This window comes from Rhinolophus sinicus, chromosome 17 (genome assembly GCF_057876585.1).
Source record: "Rhinolophus sinicus isolate RSI-liver-muscle chromosome 17, RSI-T2T, whole genome shotgun sequence".
In the NCBI taxonomy this organism is placed as follows: domain Eukaryota; kingdom Metazoa; phylum Chordata; class Mammalia; order Chiroptera; family Rhinolophidae; genus Rhinolophus; species Rhinolophus sinicus.
The window spans coordinates 10430434-10455260 of record NC_142517.1 but is presented as its reverse complement, the minus strand read 5'-3'; the positions used below and the strand labels follow the sequence as shown (position 1 = coordinate 10455260).

Here is a 24827-nt window from a genome sequence, read left to right as displayed (position 1 = left end):
AATACATACTGAAGAAGCCATGAGTAGATGAACCAAGTGCGAGCCTCCCTCATTTCTGTGAGAACTGTATACAGTAATTGTGGTAAGTTTTTACAAATCTAGAGATGAATTTCAGGCTTGTTTCTTTTTAAAAAGATCAGAAATGGAAATGATACTTCAGTATCCCATGTAATTTTCCTCAAATCTTTGGCAATTAATGAATACTCCCACTAGGGCAATATTTTTCAATTTCTCATTACCTTTCAATTTCTTTCCAACTCTCAATCTAATTAACATATATCATTCAACCCTCATTTCCAGTTTCATGTAAGTAAATAGCTCCAAATTATAAACAACAGATTATAGGCAAGAAACGGTATTTGATGAAATGTACAGCTCACACAAAACATTTAACTTAAAAGGAAATTACTTCCCTTTGTAGGTATAACGGTTACCTGTAATCTGCCCCAGAAATCTGGTTCTGTCGGGATCAAAAGTGATCTGGGAGGGATGCATTAGTCATTTAGGTGCCCAAAAGGGCAAAGCAATTTAAACTTCCATAGCAAAAACAGAGGTCAAAGCCTCTGTTTTTGTGGCTCACATCTCAGCCTGACTCAGCTCGGAGGGCCCTATTACCACCTTGCTATTATGGTCCAAAACGCACCTGGCACACAGAAGGCTGCTTTCTCAGGAATCCAATGTCTCTTTAATTTAGAGGACACCCTATATGACAAATCATTGTTTTCCGAAAGAATAACACTAGGGCCCTTTGCACTTAGATGACCTGGGGTCACTCAAGCCATCCATGGATGACTGGCATGTTTAACATGCAGATGACTGGATACCTAGGCCCAGGTGATTAGACCGAGCAAGAATCTCCAGGGAAAGCACCAGGAAATCTGCTCTTTAAATTAGTTTCATGGGTAATCGTGATGCACACTTCCATTTGAGAACTGCTGACACAGGGAACAAAGAGATGACAAAGGAAGCCACAAGAAACCCATGCTACGAAAAGTCATTAGCGCACTCAAGAATATGGAGGAAAAACGGAATTCAAAGTCTGCAAACATCTGCTTAAATCTCAGCTAAATTATTTAATAAGAAGTTTCCGATTAATTTTGGTTTTCCATAACACACATCATAATAAAAGGAATATAAATTCAAGTTCTAGATTTTCACACTAATATTTCAAGAACTATAGGTACCAACTGACTTACTAAAAAACCCAGTATAGCATATAAGACAAACTAGAAAATATTAAAAAATTTTAAATCAAAAAATTTTACTTTATCCAAGGGGTAAAGCTCAAACTCCCCTAATCTCGGAGTTGTATCATTTGTCACGTAATAAAATCCCTTCCGCCCTTCAAAATTTCCCAGTCCCCAATCCCACTCTTTCATTGTAATCAATAACAGCATTTGTCCTGGTGTCATGAACAGGATGAAAATTGGGGGAAAATCAGTTAGGACCAAACAGATAGTGGTTTTAAGATAAAATACTGATAATGTCTTTTCTAACTCTAAAGAATAAAAAAAAAATGTACAAAGAAGAATAAGGCTGACAGCATATTACTGCACGTTTTTGAGCTCCTTTGCGAAACTGTATTTTCTTAAACACAACCCAAGTACATGCTATTATAATTTTTTAGATCTACCTAATACAAGAGCAAAACAACTCATTTATTTAAAAAAGGAAAAAAAAAAAAAAGATGCTCTGAGAGCTCTAATTTTCAATTAGGCTGCACTAAGTAAACAAGGTTGTTTAATGAATAATAAAAACCTTCAAGATGGACTGACTTGAATGGCTTGAAAACTCCGAAGATTCATCTTTAATATCATCTTGTCGTCTTTGGACAAGGCGGGAAGCTCGCTGTTTGTACAGCTGATGTATTGCTGATTCAAGTTCATTAATCAGTGGCACCTGTAAAAATACAACACACTCCGTAACACCAAACTCCTCAGCTGCTTACTTATTTGAGGGTTCCATTCTATTTCCGGATTTCTGAAAAAGTACCCTCTATGGACAGAATAATCATGAATCCCCAATGGCACACAAATAGCAATTCAATTTTACAATGTTTAGGAAACATCACTTCTTTTCATCCATATTTAGAGCTATAGTGTCCAGTGCCTAGTTATTGGAGCAAAAGTTTGGTTAGAAAACTTAACACCTCCATATTAGATTTAAAAGGAAAAAAAGTGAAAAGTTTTAGTGCTTTTCTTTTAGAATAAAGTACTTGGAAGTCTTTTAAAGTCTATTTTTAATTTTCCAGCGCATGATCTATCTCGTAATTTTTATAGTTTAAAATAGATTATTATCACTGTGATACCAAAAAAATGCAATGACTCTATTAGGTAAGAACAGAAGTCTGCTAACTGCCCAATTTTTGACACTTAAATTGCCCTGCCACTCATATGCACCTTACTGTTTTGCAGCTCTAGTACTCATTTTTAGTGTCAACTGCACTCATCTACATTAATAAGGCAAATAACATTTCTAGTTATCACTAACCTTTGTGAAAGCAATACAGCTCAAACTGACTCAGAAAGCTCTTATCAAATGTTTAAACTTTTCCATATTTTGTAATAAAATAATAAAATGTCATTTTACAAAATCAATAAATTTTTCCAGGTTAGTATCCATGGCTAAGCATTCACTTGGTTTATATAGAACACCAAAGCTTACAGAACGAGACCTAACTTAAAAAAAAAAAGCAAAAATCTTTTTATTTATAACCTTATGTTATAACCAAATACTATAAAACTTTCACAAACACTAACAACCACTACACATACCTGAGGAAACCAGAAATTCTAGTTTCCTGGTGGTTAGTGCAAATGGAAAACACATTATTTAGAGTTTGGGAACACCTGCACCAAGTATTATAGCATCTTCCTGAACTGAACAGACTGCAAATGGAAAATAAAAAAAGGCAGGTGGAATACAAAGATGTCTGTAATAAAAGCAATTTTATACACTTGCATGATTCCATTGTAAAAGTAGCAAATGTTCACAGAAAGGTCAAACTGATAGTTATTTTATTCTTTAATATGCCAACCATGGGCAACAATGTCCCCAAACCTGCACTGATTATCTTTTAAGAGCTGAGCCCGGTGACAATCTTTAAAATTTACATAACTGATTACTGCCAAATCATTGTGACTTACACTTCCCCACCCCCTCAGTTTTTTCAAATCACACAGGACTAAAGACAAATATACCGATGTATCTATGGTGCAGTCTTTTAGTCCTGGAGACCGTTAACATTCCTCTACTGTAAGAGCTACACACCTGAGGTTGCATCAGACAGAAATGAATTATTCAATTTAGTTAAAATTCTGATAATATCATTTTCCTGCTTAGGTAATTGGAATGCCTTTAACAACGCCCAGAGAAAATTCTACTGAGAATAAAAGTCCTAAAACACATTTTCAGCTCACTCATGTTTCTTAACAACGTTGATTTATCTCAAGAGTATGCACCATGAACAATTTCTTTCCCGTCTCCAAACTCAAAACTGTTATTGACTATTACTACTTCAAAACCAAACATAAGGCGAAGAACACAATAAGGAAGACAACTATAGGGAAATGAAATAATGGAAAGTTAAAATGATCTGTAAATAATTAAAAATCTAAGTTCAAAACCACTTAAACTTTTACAACAAGAGGGAAAAAAACAAAGGAATGTTTATCTTTTTATGGTCTTACTCTGAAACAATATTTTTATAGTATAACTAAAGTGAATATTTAAATCTATCCAACTGTTTCTAAATATTTCCAAGATGACAATTTATGATATTATTTACTCGGCAGGAGTCTCTTAATAAAATTGAATGTATATGAAAATGTCAAAATGAAATAAAATATCTTTAAAAGTGGGAACTATCTACCTTTTTAAACTAAAATGTAGTCACTGTATAACATGTAAGGTTTAAGATCCGCTCCAGAAACGTTTATCTAAGTGCCTCTGTGAAACCACATTAGCACCATCTGAAGTAGGCTTCTCTAGAACAGGGCAATCAAGGAGATAAAGTAAGTACACTACTAGTTGTTTACAAAATTGATTATAAAATGAATACAAAATTGAAAACTACATGAACTAGATGTCCTAGTAGTCTCTTTAACTCAAGAATTATATAATCTAGTTGATCATATTACTGTCAGCATTTTCTAAGCGTTTAGTTTGCAATTAAAAGCATGTAAGTTTACTCAAGTAAGTTTAAAGCAAAGGCCAAGATACTTCAAGAAAAAGCACCACAGGGACAAACCTCAATTACAAAGTATGATTTAAGACAAAGATCCCTTCTCTAGTCACAAAAGGTTAGACCAGCTCCCACCATGCCCTCTAGGCTCATAAGGACTTTACTAGTAGGAAGAAGACACAACCACCAACTCGGACACATCTACACCCCTGCACAGAGGCAAACCTGTTTCTTTCCCACCCCTGTACTTTGTCACCCTAAGCCACTAACCTGCCACAAGGAATACACCATAGCTCAGCCTACAGTTACTTCTCCAGAAATCAAGTAATAAGAACAAGAATGTGATAAATCCTACAGAGGACCTGGTACATGCTATCTCAGCCTCAATCTAATCACAGACTGGCTGGAACCATTAAAACCCATTAGGAAGACAGTCTGGCAAGGTGCTTCCGCCAGCCTTTGGCTTTAGGGTATTGAAGTAATCAACAGAGATAACAGAAAGCTAAAATACTCATTTAAACATACAGTAGCTTACAGTCTATGCTAATCCACACAGCCAAGAATAAGGGAAAAATTGCCTTCTAATCCTGTATCACTGAAAGTTTGGCGACAGGGTATTCAGTACTACCATTTTAACTTTTTTTAAAGATAAGGCTGCAAAGTCCACAAATGCTTATAAGCCAATTCATCAAATAACAGCATTTCGCTTAAAGAAGAAAAATCGATTAAGAGGTCATTTGAGAAAAAAGGGATTCTCTATGCAGCTAATTTTAAAAATGCAAATATAAAGCAGTTGCACTTCATACTAAAAATCTATCATACTGAAAAAAATGAACTTGGTAGAAATGAGAGTTTAAAAGAAATTATGGCCAATGAATGGTTTCTGAAATGAATGAGGCATAGGCTTACTTAGATGAAAACTATTAGCAGCAATGGTGACCAACTTCATCTAGGGTAAAAAATAAAAACTAAAATTTTGCAACTTTGTTCATATTTGGAATTACTTGTGCAAACAGTTTAAAGATAAGTTTAGACTTGAACCATAAAAAAGTAAATTCCATCAGATGAGTCCTATATATTCTAATAATCCAGGGCAGGCCAATAATCTACAATTATAGGTAGGACTTGCCAAAGTCTTATTTTAATGTGTTTTGAGTTTTCTTTGTTTTCAACAAAGGAAGTATATTTGCCCCCAAGATAGAATGCCGCTAATGAAGTGAAGAAAATGAAGCATGACTTTTCATCACTTCTAAAGTCGAATTCAGGGGATATTTTCTGAGAAATACAGAAATGATCTACACAAGGCCATCTAGACCTTCTTAATTTTGCCTTATTCAAAGAGATTAATATTTTTGCATTCTTACCTTTTCACTGAAACACTCAAGCAAGTCTTGGACATACCCTCGCATTTCTTGCAAAAATTTATACCGTTCACCAATACCCCCAGAAGACCCTTCTAATCTTTCAATAGCCCTGGTGGAGTCCACTCGGCTTTGCAGATGTTTCTCATGCTGCTGTCGATTTGTTTTGTGCAGTTCTTTCATGGAGTCCAACCTTAAGAACACAAAAGGATAAATATAACACATTTACACCCCAAAATCTATGCTGTCAGGACTCTTGCAATATTATAATGCATTTAGCTCCACTATTAGAATATAAAAAGATTTGGAGTGGCATCTTTTCATCTGTACTGCTTTTTTCTCCAAAAAAAAAAAAAAAAAAAAAAAATGGCAGTTTACAGACTCCATATAAAGTTATGTGATGGGCTAACCAAAATCTCAGTTTTGCTTTTCCCCCCATATCTTGACTACACTTTTTCAGTGTCCAAGAGGTGCAAACTCAGAAACGTCTTCAACAAGATCATGGAGTGACATTTTTTTAAAACTTTTCGCGGCTTCCACAGAAGTAATCCAAGAAGGTAGCAGAACAAAGTATGAAGTCATCTTCTGCTTAGTGTCTGAAGATGGGCCAGTGAATCTTCTTTGCCGATATTCTGCATCTGCTACCCCAGACTACAAGTTGCCTGAGGGAACACAAAGCTAGAGGACAGGTCTTTAAGAAGTTGATCTGCCCTACCTGTCTTTAAGCTGTTTCTTTACCAAATCAATAGTAACGGGAGTCATCTCATTACTGGGAGTTTTGAAAGGGACTGTATTATCTGTTTTTTGAGATTTGGCATCGGATGATCCATAGGCTGTGTAACTGTAAGGAATGCCATAGGATGAGCCATAAGGCATCGCCTGGTAAGTGTTCTGGTAATACACATTCACTTCAGCGGGCTGACTTGCTTGCACCTAAAAAAGAAACAGGATGTATATGAAAACTAGTAGCTAAAACTATGAAAAGCATAATATTATGCCTTTAGGGTTAAAAGAAAAAAAAAAAAAGAAAAAATTACACCCATTTAATTACAATTACTTATTGTAATTAAAATAAATAATTCTTCAAAATCAAATAAAAGTAGGGCTGGGCGAATATTCTAACTCTTATGGGATTACTGGATTTGTTACTAATAATTTTCAGAAAAGCAGTATCACAGTAGAGTTGGAAGGGGCATTAAAAACCATCCAAGGCCACCATTTTATCAATGGAAGAGGCTAAATTACTTGCCATGGTTGTAGAATAAACAGATAAGCAGAGATCAGCATCTAAGACTCCTGATACCTTGTCTAGGATTTGCTCTACTACACCCTTTAACGGGCGTGCAAAATTCTGCATCAAAACACTAGTAACAAAACGTTTACATTCATGCGACATTTCCACTGCACTACTTACTTCTTTGAAACAAAAGTCACTACTTAGGAACATATTTTTCATCTATGGTAACATTTTGCATTACTGAGAAATCCATCTTCTACAAAATAATTTTCCAAGTCAGGAAAAATAAGTTATACAGGCAAGAAACGTTTTCTCTACAGAGATTCTCAAACTTCAGTGTGCATGAGAATCACCTGAAGGGACTTGTTAACAGATGGCTGGGCCCCACCCCCAGAGTGGCTCATTCTCTAGGTCTCAGCAAGGTGAGAATTTGTATTTCTAACAAGCTCCCAGATGATACTGACGCTGCTGGTTGAAGAACCCCTTTGAGAAACACTGATCTAAGAAACTAGAAATTCTTCCATCATTTGACTACAAAAAAAAAAAAAAAAAACACACAAAAGACACAAAACATGATAGTTTTTTCTAAAAGCTTACTGGATACATAACTTTATGTAATTTTCTCAGTTATGATACTTGAATGAGTGACGAAGATTGCATTCAACATGCAACGTTTTTACTTTAACAAAGTCGGCAAGAAAGGTTTTTTAATTTACTTTTTAATTTTTGAAGTTTAATTCTTTAGTTCTTACCTGAGGGATATTAATTCCTTTTCTTATCTGCTCCTGTTCCCATCGGCTGAGCTCTTCATCTTGTTCTCCAGTTACTAAAGCATCATCGTCACTCCCCTCAATACCTGCAGCAAGCAGCAAAAAAATAATACCAGAAAAGCAGGGAGGAGATGCTAACCTGATATTTTGCAAAACTTAAGCAAAACTATTGATATTAACTCAACCTTACTAAAATTTCTATTATGATCTCCTCTCTCTCATTTGATACTCCTGACTCTGCTTGTCTTATACACAGTATCCCTTGAAGCGAAGGTCAGTACTAACGTAATTGTTAAAATCTTAGATAGATTCCCTAGTCTAAGTGAGTTTGACGTCAAGTCAGCAAAGGGAAGAATAAAACCTAGTGCCTCCTAAAAACGTTGAGCCAATTACACAAATTTATGCATGTAAAGTGCTTAGCACAATACTGGCCACAATAAACATTAGCTATCACCATCATCCTGGAGTTTTCAAAAAATTCCAGTAAGACACGTGTACTCAAGCAAGAACAGTCCTCTAACATGAAAAATAGTTAAATAAATGTAGGGACTTTTTATTTGACTATTTATTTTGACATCAAATCACCCTTACTAGCAATGTAATGAGTTTATTATCTTATTAAATCAAGTTACCTATTTCCTCAGCAATTTTTTGTCTTTGTGACTTTTCTTTCACAGAAAACACTATACGGCGTTTCTCATCATCATCTTCATCATCACTGGCGTCGTTCTCATCTTCTCTAACAAGGCGGCCTTTACCAGGCTCACTATCATGAGGGGTGAAATCTCCCAATTCCCGGGCCATCTGACGCTTTTTCCTTGCAGCATGTATGAAAGCTGCATCTGGAATTTCTCCTGGAAACAAATGGTAAGGATTATAAAATGTGTCAGAGTATAAAGTATCTACTTTCTTGAAAATATGAGGGGGAAATAATCTCACCAACATATCCCTATCACAGCAATAAAGTTCTAACGTTAGTTGCTGACATCCCCTTCCCAAACTGTACCTGCAATCCAACTGATTTTTAATTTACTTTAAATGGAAACTAAGTCACTAAGGAAACTAAAAAGAATATATAATGGTAGTATGCAAGGGGAAGAGTGTATATGGGGGGAGCCACCAAAAGTAGTTTTATTTTTAACTGTAATTTTTTTCATTTTAAAAAAACACCAAAATAGTCACATTACTAAACTAGAAAATTACTAAACTAGAAAATTATTAAACTAGAAAATAAAAATTAAGATGTTGCAATGAAAACATTATTTCCTTGGGATAAATTTCTAGATATGGAATTACAGGGTCAAAGAGTAAGAACATTTGAAATCTATTGATTCATATTGCCAAATAGCTTCTCTTAAGGACTGCACCAATCAGAATGTTACTAGATCTACGTATATAATTTTTCACAACTTTACCAGCCCAGAGTAAGCATTTTTAAACTTTATAAACAAAAATGAGTTAAATGATACCTCTTCATAATTTAAATTTAGCTACTAAACACATATTTATTCAAAAGCCGATTAGCCACTGAAGAGATATGCAAATTATTTCCTATAGAAAAGTAAAAACGAAGGAAGTATGGACAGAAAACTATTAGTTTTGCTTAGAAGGAGTTCTAAAAAAGTGAAAGGCTTTTTCTGAAATACGTTAAAAAAAAAAAAGACTTCAGTACCATTTATCCATCTACTTGAAGCCCTTTGATAAAAACTGCCTGTCTTACAATGGACTTGGAAAGTCAGGAAGTTTCTAGTTCTCTCACTTTTTATACTTGCAAAAGTTAACACCCCGCCTTCAAACAAGGATGTCAAAAGAAACACCACTTACTCTTTTCTTAACAACCATCAACCACCTGGAGGGGCTTACTTCAGTTGAGAAGTATTTGCAAGTACATACCTGGACGGAGAACATTCAAAGAAGATAAAGCATTTGAAAAGGCTCCACCAGCCTTTGGCTTTTCTTCTTCCTTCTCGCTTTCCATATCCATTTCATCTTCACCATGTTCACTAATAACAACTCCATCTTCTTGACTGCTGTCCTTAACGTGTCCTGTTTTGTCCAAAGGTGGTTCATCTACATTTTTGGAAAAATTAAAATGATTTTAAAACAGAATCAATCAAGGCACTTTTTATTTGATTATGGGTTTGATTCATTAAAGCTTGAACTATTTTAATTGTTTACCAAAACCTCAAACTACTAATGTATGAAAATGAAGTACCACAACAACAGACACATTTGGGAGATCATATAAAAATAATACACAGGTCACAGAGATGCATTTGAGGCCCTGCTCAATCCCATCTTTAGTTAATTTTATCAAAATTTTACTAATTTATCAAAATTAACTGTTTCTTCCTCTAAACTCCCATAGGTAACTGTTCCTACCTCCTTGAAGCATTATTTCATTTTATGTGTCAGCATTTCATTAAACTCTAAGCCCATTCCAGGCAGCTTTTATCAAAAACAAAGTTTACAGACCAGATATCTTCTTAGTTTATAACCATTTGTCAACCGTCATCTGAAGGAGTGAGACCCAAGTCACTTTTAGACTGGGTGACCCTGGCCCCACTGCCATGACTAAGTATTTAAGAATAAATTTGTGACCATATCAGAGACAACCTGATGCTCTTCCTGGGAATCTAGAACTGGGACAGAGACACAAAGTCAGAGACCAAGGGGCACTAAGTACAGCCACACATACACCAGGAAGGAAGCTGTGCAGTGGCCATATTCTGCCATGTGGACAGAGAAGAGAGATCTCAGTTCTAATTCTCAGGCCTTTCCCAGGCCAGTTTCAAGACTGCTTTCCTGCCTGGGTTTCAGGAAGTCTGTAGAGGTTTAATCTACACCAAGTGGTTTGCTTTACTAGATAGTCCTATTATATCCTCTACCCCAGGCAAAAATAAAGAAAATCAAAATGTTTTTCACCTTGAAGCAATTGAACCTGGCAATGCACACAAGAGGCACAATGAATATAATGAAAGAATAAAACAAGTCTGTTCTAAATATGAAAGATACCCTTCTATTGTTTCCCTAGCATGCTCTCCTCCAAATATTGCTTCCAAAGTTCTCTATTCTTCTTAAACCATATTCTACCCCCCTAAACAAGAGTCCCAGGGATAATAACCATGCCGCTACCCCCCTTAACTTTACTGAGCTAAAAATTTAGGTCGTTCTGTTTTAGGTTCTTTTTCCAGTTACCATACTACCTTATTAGCCATAGACTTCCTTCTGAAGTACATCCTGAGGCTATGAGATTTGAAAACTCACTTTACCAGACACATATAATTAGATAGAGTCAAAAACTACCCATTTCCTTCTGCTCTCAATCTATGCTAAATCAATGGCTTTTAATAGACAAAACAGAACTGCAAAAGGTCTACCACATAAGATATGCTCAGATAATGATTTCCGAAGATTTTAAAAGATCCAGTGTTTCGTTAAGTTCACAAGTATTTGCTTGTGATTGAGCAAATACTAGTCCAAAACACAGTGACTGCTGAATTTTTGTTGGTGGTCACGTACTATGCTTCCAGACATCTTTATAAAAAGAAATGTTCAATAACCTTTTTCTAGGCTCCTCTTCGCCCTCAATTTTACTTTTTGCTACTACTTCAGGAAACTTGCTCCCATAAGTATTGTCATTACCTTGAACTTGATCAGGCTCTCCCTCTCCTCTTCTTTAGTCTTCAAAGACACATAGAGCTTCTCTTTATCAAAATAACTTCTACCTGATCCCAGTGGTCTCTCTAGCTATTGTTCTCTACTTCTCTCTGTCAAACTTCCCAAAGAAGCAGTGTGGACTGGCTGCCTTCTACCTCATCAACTTGCAAGCCTCAACCCTGGCAAATGGCCTTTGGGTTCTCCCACTCTAAGGTCACCAGCTAACCCAATGGCTGCAGCCACAGCTAATTCATACAATATTATTGAACAATTTAGCAAAAGATGTTCCTTCCTCCAAATAGGCACAGAGCTTGGCTAGTGGACCAGTCTCTTTTGCCACGTGCCCTCTTCCAGAAAAAATCATAGCAATCCTGCCAAAAGCTAGCCCTTCCTCGGTCTTTACTTTTCCTGACCTTTCTAGAACGATTTCATACACCTGACCATCGTCATCTTGAAACTTTCCTGTCTTTTCCCCTTTAACCTTTATGATTCTTTTATCTCTTTAGTAAATTCTCTTCTCTATGTGCATGCTTTCTACAGGTAGAAGTCTTTGGTCCTCTGGAATTTTTCCTTTATGCTGCTCCTTCATCAACAATTCCATTACTTTCAGTGTTTTAATTATCATCTCAATAAGCACCATACCTAAATCTACATCTCCAACTGTTCACTGGCTATTCCACTCAAATTCAAGTTTAAAAGTGAACTCATTATTTTAGGAAGACCACACAAATAGGTTTTCCAAGGCAATACCCTTGTTTTGAAGTTAATGCATCTCTGCCTATCTACGGAGGGTTGGGGTAGAAAGAGTTCAGGTTTGTGAGTTAATGAAAGAACTCCAGAGCACCATAATTTTTGTATAATGATGACAATTTATAATATAGAGGTTCCACCTTTGGAGAGGACATTAACTGAGTTACTGGGTGAGAGTTATGTGAAAGTGGAAAGATGGGTCACAGACGATGGCTTCATAAACCTCATACCTACTTCAATATCTAAATGGTCCTTTTTCCTTACCTTTCTTGTTTTATTTCATCACACAAGTGGATTCTCAAGAAATCTGGAAAAAATGAAGCAGTATCCAAGACTCCAAGATCATCAGTTCCCCTAAAAATACTCCTCCTCCCACATGCCCTCCCTATTTCTGTTTACGATACATAATTATTCTCTCAGTCACCCTGGCACAAAAGCTCAAATTTGACTACTTCTTTTGACTCAATGGCTAAAGCACACATCAAGCCTACCAATTCTACCCTTGGGACGTTTCTCAAATAATCTTTTCTTTGCATTTCTTCTCCTAGACCCACAGCAAACATTTTTAATTCATCCAAAATTTTCCACCAAGACCAAAAAAGCCTCCGTCTTGCTCAACTGAGACCTTTTTAAACCCACTAGTAATGGATTAAAACTGACCCTTGCATTTCAAGTGCTTTAGGCCTCCAATCTTTCCTCATGCCAATCCATGCTGCATGCTAATACCAGGTGAAGATTTCAAAAGGCATTTATCACGTCACCATCTTGGCAAGCCAGTGAACACAGCAACTCTAAACCCCTGACTGAATACTAAACATGCTCCACAATCTGTCAACAGCGGACCTTTCTCCCTAAACATCTTCGTCTACTAATCACCTACTTTGGCCTGTCAGGTGTGCGTGTTCTTTTCCCAAACAGCCCTGGTCACTTTAATCTGTAATAATACCCCCATACCCTCCCTCTTCTCTTTTGGAATTCAAGTTATCAAAAAGATCCAGCTTCAAATTCTATTTTCTCTATGAAGCATTCCTTCTCCCGCCACTTAAAATAAAGTGGTTACTCTTTAAACAATTCATTGGACATTTTGCCAAACACTGGGTCCAATTATACGTTTAAGTGATGTTGTCTCCAAAATTCGACTGTAAATTTGAGATATGACATACTTTTTCACATTAAGCCTGTTGCTGAGAAACTGGGAAATAATCATTCTATCTTTAATTTCATGAAATAAAAAGATTTCACCAGGTTATTTGCATGAAAATAACTCAGACCATAACATAGAATACTGGATCCACTTTCCTAAAGACAAATTAACTGCTTACAATTTTTCAACTTAGTGTGAGAGAACATGAAGTCTATACGATGTAGGCAGGTGCCTCGCACTGAGGACTCTTCATCCAGGTGAGTAATAAGGCTGTGTGGAGTGGGAGTATCAACATTCAACTTAGGGCATTCCTAAAAATTCTCTAGTAATTGAACCAACTGTAGAAATACCACCAAAGAAACTGAAAATCTGTCTCTATAAAACACAAGTACAGGGATTTACACAGTATTCCCTCAAACAGGAGTAAACCTGTCTCAGGTGTAAGTGGGAAACCTTTCTCTGTTCAACAACAGTCTGAACACTAGTAGGAAAATTGGGAGAGGACTTCGTCACTGCAGTAGACACAGTACAGGTGTGATGATTCTGTCTTTTGAAAAAATACATTTACAATGCAATTGTGTTACAATTAAATAACAGAACTGTATCGCCACTCAATTGGACCCTTGACAAGGACAGAGTAAACTAAATGGATTCACTATATATATAGCAAATCCATTCAATCGCTGTGAGAGAGTTCTCATTTTTTCATTTCAAAAGAATCCTATTAATTTGGTACTTACTATCGGCTGATGAGTTGAGTTCTGTCTTAATCTTCGATTTTTCAAGATCTTCTTTATATTCTTTCTTAAGTAGTTTTACTATCTTTTTGCTATAACTTGATTTCTTCACTTTGAAAACTTCTTCAGTTTCTTAAAAAAGAAATTAAATGAAGTCTGTAGAAACAATTTTCAGACAATATTTTTCTTCCCTTCTAACTTCCACACGTTACATGCTTTTCAAATTCTTCCAAACACATACTCATACACTCCAAAGCATTACATAATTTGAAGTTAACTCACATCTGTCATAAATTCTCAAAAACTGAAGTCAACTTTATAAATTAATCTGAAATAATGTGAATTTGAGACTTTTTTTAAAAAGGCACAACACATGTAAATCACACAAAATTTTCCTATGCCCTATTGTCTTCCTTAAATCATCTATTTCAGGAGGGAAAAAAATATCATTGAAAGAGCACTTAATCACCAAATTATTATGGTATCTGAAACAAAATATCCAAAATCGAAAGATACTGGTTAACACAGCTGTCAAGTCTTAGTAACCCCGTATCATCACAAACTGACATACTGTTATTTCAAGACTAAGCTGGGAACAAAACTCTTTTCCAAAATAAATTTTGATGATGTATCCATTGTCTTGTATTTCAAACTTCTGAAGTCAAACACAAAACTTTACCAAATAGTTCTTACATCATCAAAGACAAAAACCTGGCTACATTCCTCTGAAACCTAAACAAACAAACAAAAATCACAGAAAGGCTGAAGAGAAACTGTTTACCTTACTGGAAACATAAAAGCATCTCATGTCAAGAGGACAGTGAGATTTTCCAAAGTGTCAGTTTCTTATTTTATAATGACTTAATTGGGTTATACAAACACACAAACAACTGGTCAGAAAGTAAAAACATTTAACTCTCATCTACGATCAGAAATCTAAACTCACTGCAACCTGGCCTTTCACTGCTTGGATAAACTGCCCTGAATTACTATTACACCGTCTCTCCTCATTGTCCAAAAGTAGATATGAGAAGGACGGACATCTGTACCCCTATGTACTTGTATGGGGAAACTGAGGCTGAGCGATTGCAAGGGACTGGCCCAAGGTGACTCAAAATCAGAGCTTCAACTTCAGGCTTCTGTTCCACACCTAGTATTACTCCTCTTTACAAACCCGGCCTTCTGCTCAAAGATGTCTGGACAGAGCACCCAAGAGGCGTGGGCACAGTGACCTGCAGAGGGCACAGAGAACGTGCCAAGAACAGTCAGGGGACCCAACTCAAGTTGTCCCTGAAACACACCCGCAGGACAGGGAACACTGAACTTCCAATTGAAAAACTCAGGATGACTGATCTGAGCTCTGGCCCCTCGGAGTAGAAAATGCACAGAAGGACGGTGAGGGGGCGGTGGTTAATAAAGGCGGCGCGGGAACAAGTCCCCCGCCGGAGCAGAAGGCCGGAGGCGGGGAAAGATGTGCAGCAGGTCGGGCGGGAAGGGGCTCCGTTCCGGGATGCGGGGGCTGGGCGTCCGGGGAGTGCGGGGAACCCGGGGGATGGGGGTCTGGGGAGCTGAAGGAAGGATGCCCGGGCCTGGGGGCCAGAAGCACGGCGGCTACCTTCCTCCTCGTCCTGGAAGCTGAGCAGACTGGCCCGGGGCACCTCTTTGTTCTCACGCGGCCTCTTGCGCGGCTTCAGCCCGTTGCCGGGTTCCGCGCTGCCCGGGAAGCAGGCTCCGGCCTCAGCCCCGGGGCCCGAGGTCAGTGCAGAAGGCAGCGGCAGCCCCGGGCCCAGCAGCGACTCCCCCCCGGGGGCCCTGTCGCTGCCTCCGGGGCCCGGCTCTTCGCCAGTGCCCGGCGGCGGCAGCAACGGCGGCGGCTCCTGCTCCTCATCGCGTTCTCGCTCCTCCTCCTCCGAGTCATTCCGCTTGCGCACGTTCACTCGCCGGGCCTTTCGGAACATTCCCGCGGCCCGCACGGCGGCCTCACACCCGCACCCACACGGCAGCCCCGGCAGCGCCGAGCTACAGACGGCGCACGCGCGCTCCCCCAAGCTCCAGCCGGGTCCTGTCTTTCCTCCCGCTACCGCGCACCACCGAGCGCGCATGCGCTAGCACTCTCACTGCTTGAAGCGAACTCCGCGTCTCTCGCGAGAACGTCAGCTTTTGCACTGTCCTCTGTTGGCGTGGAGGAATATTGGCACGGAACTCTCGGACCCCGGTACTATCCGACGGGTCACAAAGAGGATCATAGAGACGAGAAGAAAGAGTAAGCGCCGTCGTCCCTAAGCCGATGGTGCTGCAGTGCGTCTTCCGCACTTAGGCAGAGCTATAGCCGTCACGCGAGGAGGCCTCCCGCCAAGCGCTGGGCGGGGCAAATAGAGGAGGAGAAGTGGGCGGGGGGGGGGGGGGAGAGAGGGAGGCGGAGGAGCCAGAAGGAGGCGCGAGCTTTGGTGAGAGAGCGTGGGCTCCAGGGCGCGGGATATGCTCGAAACTGAATTGAGGTGTGATGTGGCAATTATCACTAACCGTATTGACATTCGTATTTCTGCAGCATTGTAGCTACAGAGTACGTTCAAAACCACTGTGTTTCATTTATGATAGATGTTACGTGGTCTGATATTTTAGCCCCCTTCCTTTTATTACAACGAAAGCAAAAGTGTTTTACTGTTTTCGACCGAATGCCAAGTTTGCTAGCAGTTCTGAAATGGCCAATTTCAGACACACACGAAAATCGACTTGGGGCGGTGCGGGTGGTTGTGACATTTAAGACTTCGTCACAATCTTAACCGGCCAGGTAACAATCTTAGCTCTCAAGGCCGGCATAGGGTACTTTACTCTGAGGCTGAACTCACAGGCTTTCTTTCCCGTTGCATCACCAAGCTTGGGGTCTTTATCTTCACATGTGCGCGTATAAGCCAATTTTTTTTCATGTCTCAAAATTCAAAAGGTATTCATATAGTGAAAAAAAGATAAAACATAACACCCATCTCTAGAAGCCTTCCAGTTCAGTAGGAATATTAAAAGTTTCTCATCCTCCAGAAATATTCTGTGAACAAAAAAGCCAATACGTATGTATATTTTTATGAATTAGCTTTTTTACACAGTGTATAAACAGTGCATTTTTTAGTCTAATATAAATTGAAAATCAGTTCATATCTGTACATAAAGCATTGCCTCTTCTTTACCCAGCTACATTGTTGAAATGTACCATAATTTATGTAACCAGTCCCATAAAAATTGATATTAAGGGTATTGCCAGTCTTGGTATAATAATGTTGCAATAAAAGCTTCAAAAAAATGGTCACAACCTTAGCGTGAACTAGAATTGGAATTGCTAGATCCACATGTGTGCATTTGTAATTTTGCTGATTCTGAATTGCTCTTTACAGAAACTGTACCAATTTGTACTTCCACTGGCAAATATGAGGGTGCCTATTTGCCTATGCCATCCTGTCAAAATTTCACTTAAGATTTAAATTCCAAGTTGAAGTAGACAATCCTAAGCCCACTAAGAATTTCTGTGTCATACACACCAGCCTTTTTTCTCTGGTTTTCTTTGATTGGATTTGAGATCTGCCCACCAGAACTCACTTTTGGAAACTGGTCCTCTGTAACATTTTCTTCTATTTAATAGGAAAAGTTAATAACATCTGACTTCCATTCTGTTCACATTACTCGTAAATTCTTATATTCTGGCTGTTCAGCATTGATTTAAGTTCTGATTCCAACAAAGTGTTTCATTGGTGAAATTGAACTCCAATTCCCATCACAAAAGATTCAAATTGTGCCGGGTCAGCCTGCAGACACCTGAGCCAACAGACAGATTAGCAGTAACGTGATCAGGGTAGAGGTAGCAAAGATAAGGTCCAAAGCAGAATATGTTAATATGTTGGCCTAAAACTTCAAAAACATCTTCCACTGTAAAAGTGTTGATTGAATATGGGTATAGGGGAGAACACTTGCATTTTAAAGTGAGCCAAGGTATCAAAAGACAACAAATGTAGTTATCATTTTGACAGTCTACCTATTCAGAGAATTAAAGGGCAAAGTTAAACACTTAAGTTACCTTTCTGCCCAATAAGCCAGAGGTCCTTCCAGAGGTTATAGACCTGTGGAAATTAAATTCCTGAAAATGAATAGCTTGTCAGCAGTATGTTATCAGAAATTCATTATTTTATAAAGTACTTCTGTGCTTTAAGCATTAAACTGGTTTATTGAATGTAGTATGTCATCACCATTTAATATTGGAGTGTCTTTAATATTCTGGAAAGACAAAGATTGCTTACATAGAACTATCACATCAACTACCATGTTTCCCCAAAAATAAGACCTAGCTGGACAATCAGCTCTTATGTGTCTTTTGGAGCAAAAATTAATATAAGACCTGGTCTTATTTTACTATAATATAAGACCTGGTATAATATAAAATAGTATAATATAATATATAATATAATACAATACTGGGTCTTATTTTACTATGATATAAGACCAGGTATAATATAATGTAATCTAATATAATACCGGGTCTTATATTAATTTTTGCTCCAAAAGACGCATTAGAGCTGATTGTCCGGCGAGGTCTTTTTTTCAGGGAAACAGAGTATTTTGTTTGAATCAATAAGTTGATGCAGTTCTTTTAAAAAAGTCACCATTCCAAGCAAAAATTCTGATTAGTTTTTTCACTAAATTGAGACTTTCATGGAATAATTGACCCATAAATTCAGACAAAATAGCCAAACCAGTTATGTTTGTTTTGTTTGCCGACTCAGTATTAGACTCGGTAGTCTGGAACAGTGGTTACCCAATGCAGGTCTATGAAAAGTTTTCCTTAGTCAGCTGCCAAATGAGAAGAATAAGGACAGTCTGTCTGTGTAGAGTAGCCAAGATGTCCTTACTTGGGGAAAAAAATAGTCCTTTATTCTGAGATTGTCTTTCTCTTTCCATGTTCAGATACTAAAATCTCTTTCCTTCTGTGAAATAATGGTGATAGTGTTTGTTTGTTTTTACATCTTTATTTGGCAAACTGAAAAATAATGAAAGCTAAGAGTCTAACCCCAATTTTTTATTTTACCTAAAATTTTTATTTGGCAGGCAAAATCTGATAGTCTAGGCATCCCTGATCTAGAAATTTTTTCTTTTCTTTCTAAAACTATAACTCAAGAATTCTACTCTGGAAAACTAAGCTGAATAAATTATTTAATTAAAAAATTTTTAAACCTTGCCTTGCTGAAAGCAGTTCTGCATTAACTTATGGTAAAATGTAAGCTTTGTCGGGGAGAAGATTTTATGTTTTGTTCACTGCTGTCTTCACAGTACTTGCAATAGAGCCTGGCACACAATAGGCAATAAATATTAGTTGATTGAATGGTGCTGGACAATATCTGTTTCTTTAATTAGTGATAAATATTTTACCCTATGTTAATATACATTAACATTTTCTACAGCTTGCATCCCTTTATTCCCAACACAAGATTACAATACATTTGTTATAAATTTCTCAGTGGATTAGTTTTTAAAGTAGTAATTAATACCCTTCCTCTGCTTTTAGGAACTGCCTCTTATAGTGAGAAGGCTGGAAGCCTAGGAATGGTACTGGCTGGGCAAAGGATTGGCACCTGATCCAAGGTGGGCCAATCAGGTCCTCCCAAGATGTTGTACTTGAAACAGAGACAATGAGGGGCTGGAATTGCAACAAACTCAGAAGCCAAAGGAAAGCCACAAATTACCATGTCAATCCAGGAGCTGAGAAAATTAGTCTGTGTACCAGGAGAGAAGAATGAAGCAGAAGAGGACCGAGAGAGGAGCATGTGGGATTCTCGTGCCTTTCCAGTTCTTGTTCACAACTCTTCTTGAAGCAGGACCGTGCGCCTGTCTGTGCAGGATACCCCGAAAATCCTCAGAATAAATTTCTTTTATGTTTTGTTATTGATGATGATGGTTTGTTGTTTGTGTGTGTATTTGCTTAAAGCAGCTTAAGTTTGTTTCCATTAGTTAAGAACCAAAGAACACTAGAACTGAAGAATTCTAACAAAATAACCAAGTTATTTTAATTTTGTAGTAATGTTAATTTTATCTGTGTCAATTACACTATTATTTTTTAAAAATTTAACAGCTTAATAACTCTTCAGCTATAGCTTTTGTTCAGAAAGGAGCTTTTCTTTTTTTTTCTTTTTTAAAGATATCCATACAGATATACTCACTGGCATTTAAGCAGTGGATAAAAGCAAGGAAAACTCTTTATCTTCCAAGTATATACTAGTTGTGAAAAATGGGAGACAAATACCTTCATCCAGAGCATGTGAATGGTTCTATTTAAAATTGGTGTAAAATTTCTATAAATTCTCTCGAACTCCATTGAAATTTAGCCACTGTATCTAATTCTATCTTTTCTACCAAACTGTTATTATTAATGGAATCCAGATTTTAAAAATTCAGACTTTTAAAAGTTGATTTTTTTTATATTTTTTCAAAATCCCCAGTGGAGAGCTACTCAACTTTTATGAAGTATTGGCAATTCAATTGTAATGGCTGTTCCTTCATTTGCTGAAAGGACGGTTTCTCCAACAACAACAAAAAAAGCAGAATTTTTTCTCTTCCTCCAAATTTAGACTGTCATAATAAAAGTAAACAATGTTTTATTTCCTTGCATGGAAATTTTGAACTTATTCAGTATTTTAAAAATATATCTGCTATTTAAACTTGGTAATTCTGTTATCCATCCACTCAATAAAACTTATTGAGCATATGCTATGTTCTAGGCAATAGGAATATAATAGTGAACAAGACAGACATGTTCTTTCTCCTAAATCTGTAGTCAGGTGCTGGAGACAGATGATAAGTGAATAAACAAAAATGGCAGTTATATTATGAAGAAATCAATAGGATATTACATCTTAAGAACCACAGATACAAAATGATAGAAATTTCAATTTGATTCATTTTTTCCTATGTGATGGCCATTTAAATATCTTTTATTATTATTATTAACTGAAAGCAACAAAGGAACAAGACAGACAAATAAAGATGAAAAAATTCACAGACACAGACAACAGTTTAGTGGTTACCAGACGGTAAGGGGCGTGGGGGGTGGTAGATGATGGTAAATGGGATCAAATATATGGTGATGGAAGGAGAACTGACTGGATGGTAAACACACAATGTAATACATAGATGATATATTACAGAATTGTACATTTGAAACCTATGTAACTTGACTAACCATTGTCACCCCAATAAACTTTAATTAAATTTATTCTTGGTAAATATGTGAAGATTTCTGGGATTGAGGCACAACATTTCCCTTCAAGGTGATTATAATTAATAGCTCCAGGATGTCTCCTTTAGTACACTTTTCTTAGAATATTTTATGTTAAATAAAGAGCAGTTGAAATCATTTTATCCAGTTCAGTATTTTACGTCTTCTAGTGTTAATAGTTGAAAGAATGTAATTCATAATCATGGTACCGATGTGATATATTCACAATGGGTACTTTATGAGTACATCTAAGAAATATACAACCAGTGTAAAAGCAAAAATAGCAATGCATCCGTTCTGAAAGAACTCACCTATCTTCGCTCAATATCATACATAGTGTCGGTCCTTGAGGAAAAATATGAAAGCAGATACATTTTATTAAGACAACAGAGTTATAAGTATCTCTTCTGGTTATAAAAGATGTGAGAATGTTTCTTTTTTCTGTGTTATTTAGTTCTAGAGGGCAACAAAGTTGTACAATAAATACACAGTAACGTTACAGTACCATTACAGAGGGAAGAATCTAATCAAGCTTCAAATTCCTTAAAAACTAAGTAGACTTTTAAAATAACCTTATTCTAATGATAAAAGCACTACCTACACATTTTAGAAATTTAGCAAATGCAGAATAATACAAAGAATATGTCGTGTGGGGAACCCTGCTCGCTGCGCCATTTGTATTGCAGGGCGGCCTGCGGGGTCTCTGGTCCTGCTCCCCACATAAGAACGCAAGATATGGCTAGGCCAAAAAGGAACACCCACGGAGCCATAGGTAGGGGAGTCATACCACTACCGTCTCACTGGAGGCTGGATCCATACGATCTGCAACCTGCCGTCCGCTTCTCTGTCTGCCAACTAACCGACTCACCAACCAACGCACCCGTGGCAGTTATATCAGTGGCTAATTGGCTAACTGGTTACAGCTGATGGCCAACTAGCCATAGCCGACGGCCATCTACTACCCGAGCCAGCACCTTTCCACGTGAGGCCGAGAGCCTGGAAACTGTACTTCTAACTCTGTTCCCACATGCCACCGCTACAGGGTCTCGCATCACAATCTACACGATAAGCGTCTTCCCCGAGGATCCCTGTGCGAGGAGCCTGGAGGTGAATGCAGTATCCTGGACACAGCCAGGGTTTCTCAGGGCACCACCAGTTCTTCTGGGCACAGCCAGATTTCCTGGACTTCCTAGGGTACCACCAGTCTCCTCCTGCCCTCCTGGCAGGCGGTACTGTCACACTGTAACCACGTGTAGGGGCTGTGGCAACACCTGAGGAGGGTGGTGAGCATGCCCGCGTGTCACTGCTTTCACCACCTGGATCCGGAGACGGAACTCTCCTACCAACATCTGTAAGCTGAGGCCATGTAGCACATCCACCCCTAGAATATACTCCGGAACGGGGGAGACATACACCTTGTAGGTACAGGGGGGTGGGGTGAAGCCTTCCTATACCCAGTTATGAGATAAGGCTGTAATTTGAAGCAGTAAGCACTTTTTCTAGCATCATTTATGTAGTAGTACATCTTATTGGATTTTCCCTGTCACAAAGTGAATTTATGTTTATCCAAAAAATTGTTTTAAATCAAGATGCTCAAGAAAAAGAAAATAGAAATCACTTCTAATACCTAGATACTGTTAATATTTTAGTATTTGTCCTTCTAATCTTTTTATTTATTTATTTATTGGCTTCAAACAGCATTTATTGAATTACTTTCCCTTTTTCCCATGGATTTGTGATTTTACTCTTAACATATGCTAATTTTTAAAACTCTGGGATCTGTTTTTGAGCTGTCCTTACTGCTTTATTTATTTGTCTGTGTGTTGTTGTGCCTTTGTCATTTAAATTGGTGAGACCCATTATTTATGGTATGTTCTCCGCTCTGTAGAGCCAGCTTCCCCTCATTGCTTTCCTAAAGTTTAGATTGAGCATACATCACTTGTGTATCATTCTGAGTTGTGCCTAGAGACTCTGCCAAATTTAAAACACATTAAACATTTGAAGAGAACAGGCTCAGCATAAAACAGAAAGGTCTTTTTACGTTGCTTTTTTCCCGTAACAAATCATACCAGGTTGACAAACATCCCGCTATAAATTCTGGAGAGAGCGAGAGAGATCCTGAAGTTATCAGTGAGCAAGTCTGAGAAATGGAAATTGATTGCCCAACTCCCATTTTTAACTTCAATTGTGTAAAGTGCTATTAATATCTTTTCTTCATGCCTTTGTTTCTTCCTTACTTTCAGGGGGCTTTAATAGGTTCACTCAAGGATTTTAACCCCTGTCTCATTTTCCCCATAAGACCTTAAATTCCTCACCCCATCCCCACCCCCATGTCCCCCCTCAGGTTTTCAGGATCATGACTCTGGATGTTGAAGAGTGGGGCTGCTTCATGCTGAATGCAAATTTCCTAAAATTCCCACCTCTAGCTCTGGCAATTGAAATTGGGCATTTCAATACTGCAAGTGACTCTCCACACCCTGAAGTCATGGTCTTCACTCAGTTCCTTCATCTTTCTACCCCAGTTAGTGGGGTGCTGAGACACTTTTGTACTGGCTCATCAGAGCTGACGGTTAAATTTTCAGGAACTTTGCAAGCTGGTTGTTAAATAGTCATTATTAAAAATTAAGTTATATAAACTTACCATTAAATAAATTTTATAAAAACAAAGATAAGGGCTCCTCAGAACTCATCACGTCTTAATTATTCTACTGCATTTTACTATTATTTATGCTCCTGAGGTTTCTTGTGCCTTTGGTATCTGTAGGGTTGAAATGCTCTATAACGATGTCCTTCTGTGCGTCTTTGCTCAACTCTGTCTTCAATGACTTCTCTTGGTAGCTTGACATTGGTGATGGTGGCAATATTCACACCACTGAAACTGGACAACGCCACATATCAGGGTTTGCTTTATTGTTTTGTTGAGTGTGATGCAGAAAATGTTACCCATGCAGATTAAACTTAAAAATGCATCATGTCTACAGCTCTTACATTGTAAATAGTTCCCCAAATCGAGGAAATATTACTCCAGTACTTAAAAACTATTATTTGATTCAGCAAAGAATTTGCTTACATCATTGACCAACAAGTGACATTCCCACATACATCTTCCTTGTTTAACTTTCTTCTTACGCCTCATGTAAATGAAAATAACCAACATTCAAGCCAGACTACACTCACTCATCAGTTGCACCCTAGGTTAGCTTTGGATAAAAGAGTTTGGTTAAAATTAACTAAAGAGTTCTTTGAGAATGAATTCTGTACATAGAGTTTATAATGAAGATTGTCATATATTTTATTATCATTTGTAAATTTTGTGCTACACATCCTTTATATTAGTAAAATTTATAATAAACATATACTTATATATTCTTGTGGTTTTTTTTTCAATTTTTTTGGAGAGCTGGTAGTTAAACTTTTACCAGCACACCACTGATCAGAGATGACAGACAGCTAGGCCCAGGCTTGATGGGGACTATGGACATAGTTTGTTTGACCCACACAGTGTTACTGAAGGCAACAAACAAACCCAAGAGGAACAGTGTGCCAACATTTGCAAGTTGTGAGATTTCACATAAAAACCTGGAATTCCTAATTCTCTTGAAGGATTGGATCTGGCCCCATTGTATTCTCTCATGGCACACTCAGCCAAAGCTGAGCTGCTGTGGACCCTTCAAGGAGAGTGGGCACTCTCAGTTTGCCACCATCTCCACGACTCCCTGTTGTCCATCGCCTG

General features: G+C 37.8%; 1 protein-coding gene across 1 annotated transcript in view; it reads right to left on the bottom strand.

The window, feature by feature from the left end:
• PAXBP1 (PAX3 and PAX7 binding protein 1) overlaps nt 1-16064 on the bottom strand; it is a 30929-nt gene extending 14865 nt beyond the window's left edge. The window contains exons 1-8 of the mRNA XM_019730202.3: nt 15458-16064; nt 13846-13974; nt 9445-9621; nt 8184-8405; nt 7534-7637; nt 6260-6477; nt 5548-5737; nt 1776-1899 (exon numbers count right to left, since the gene is read on the bottom strand). Of these exons, the coding sequence (XP_019585761.3) occupies nt 1776-1899; nt 5548-5737; nt 6260-6477; nt 7534-7637; nt 8184-8405; nt 9445-9621; nt 13846-13974; nt 15458-15944 (1651 nt within the window). The 5' untranslated portion in view covers nt 15945-16064. The remainder of the gene's footprint in view (nt 1-1775; nt 1900-5547; nt 5738-6259; nt 6478-7533; nt 7638-8183; nt 8406-9444; nt 9622-13845; nt 13975-15457) is intronic.
• Between the last annotated feature and the right edge of the window lie 8763 nt (nt 16065-24827).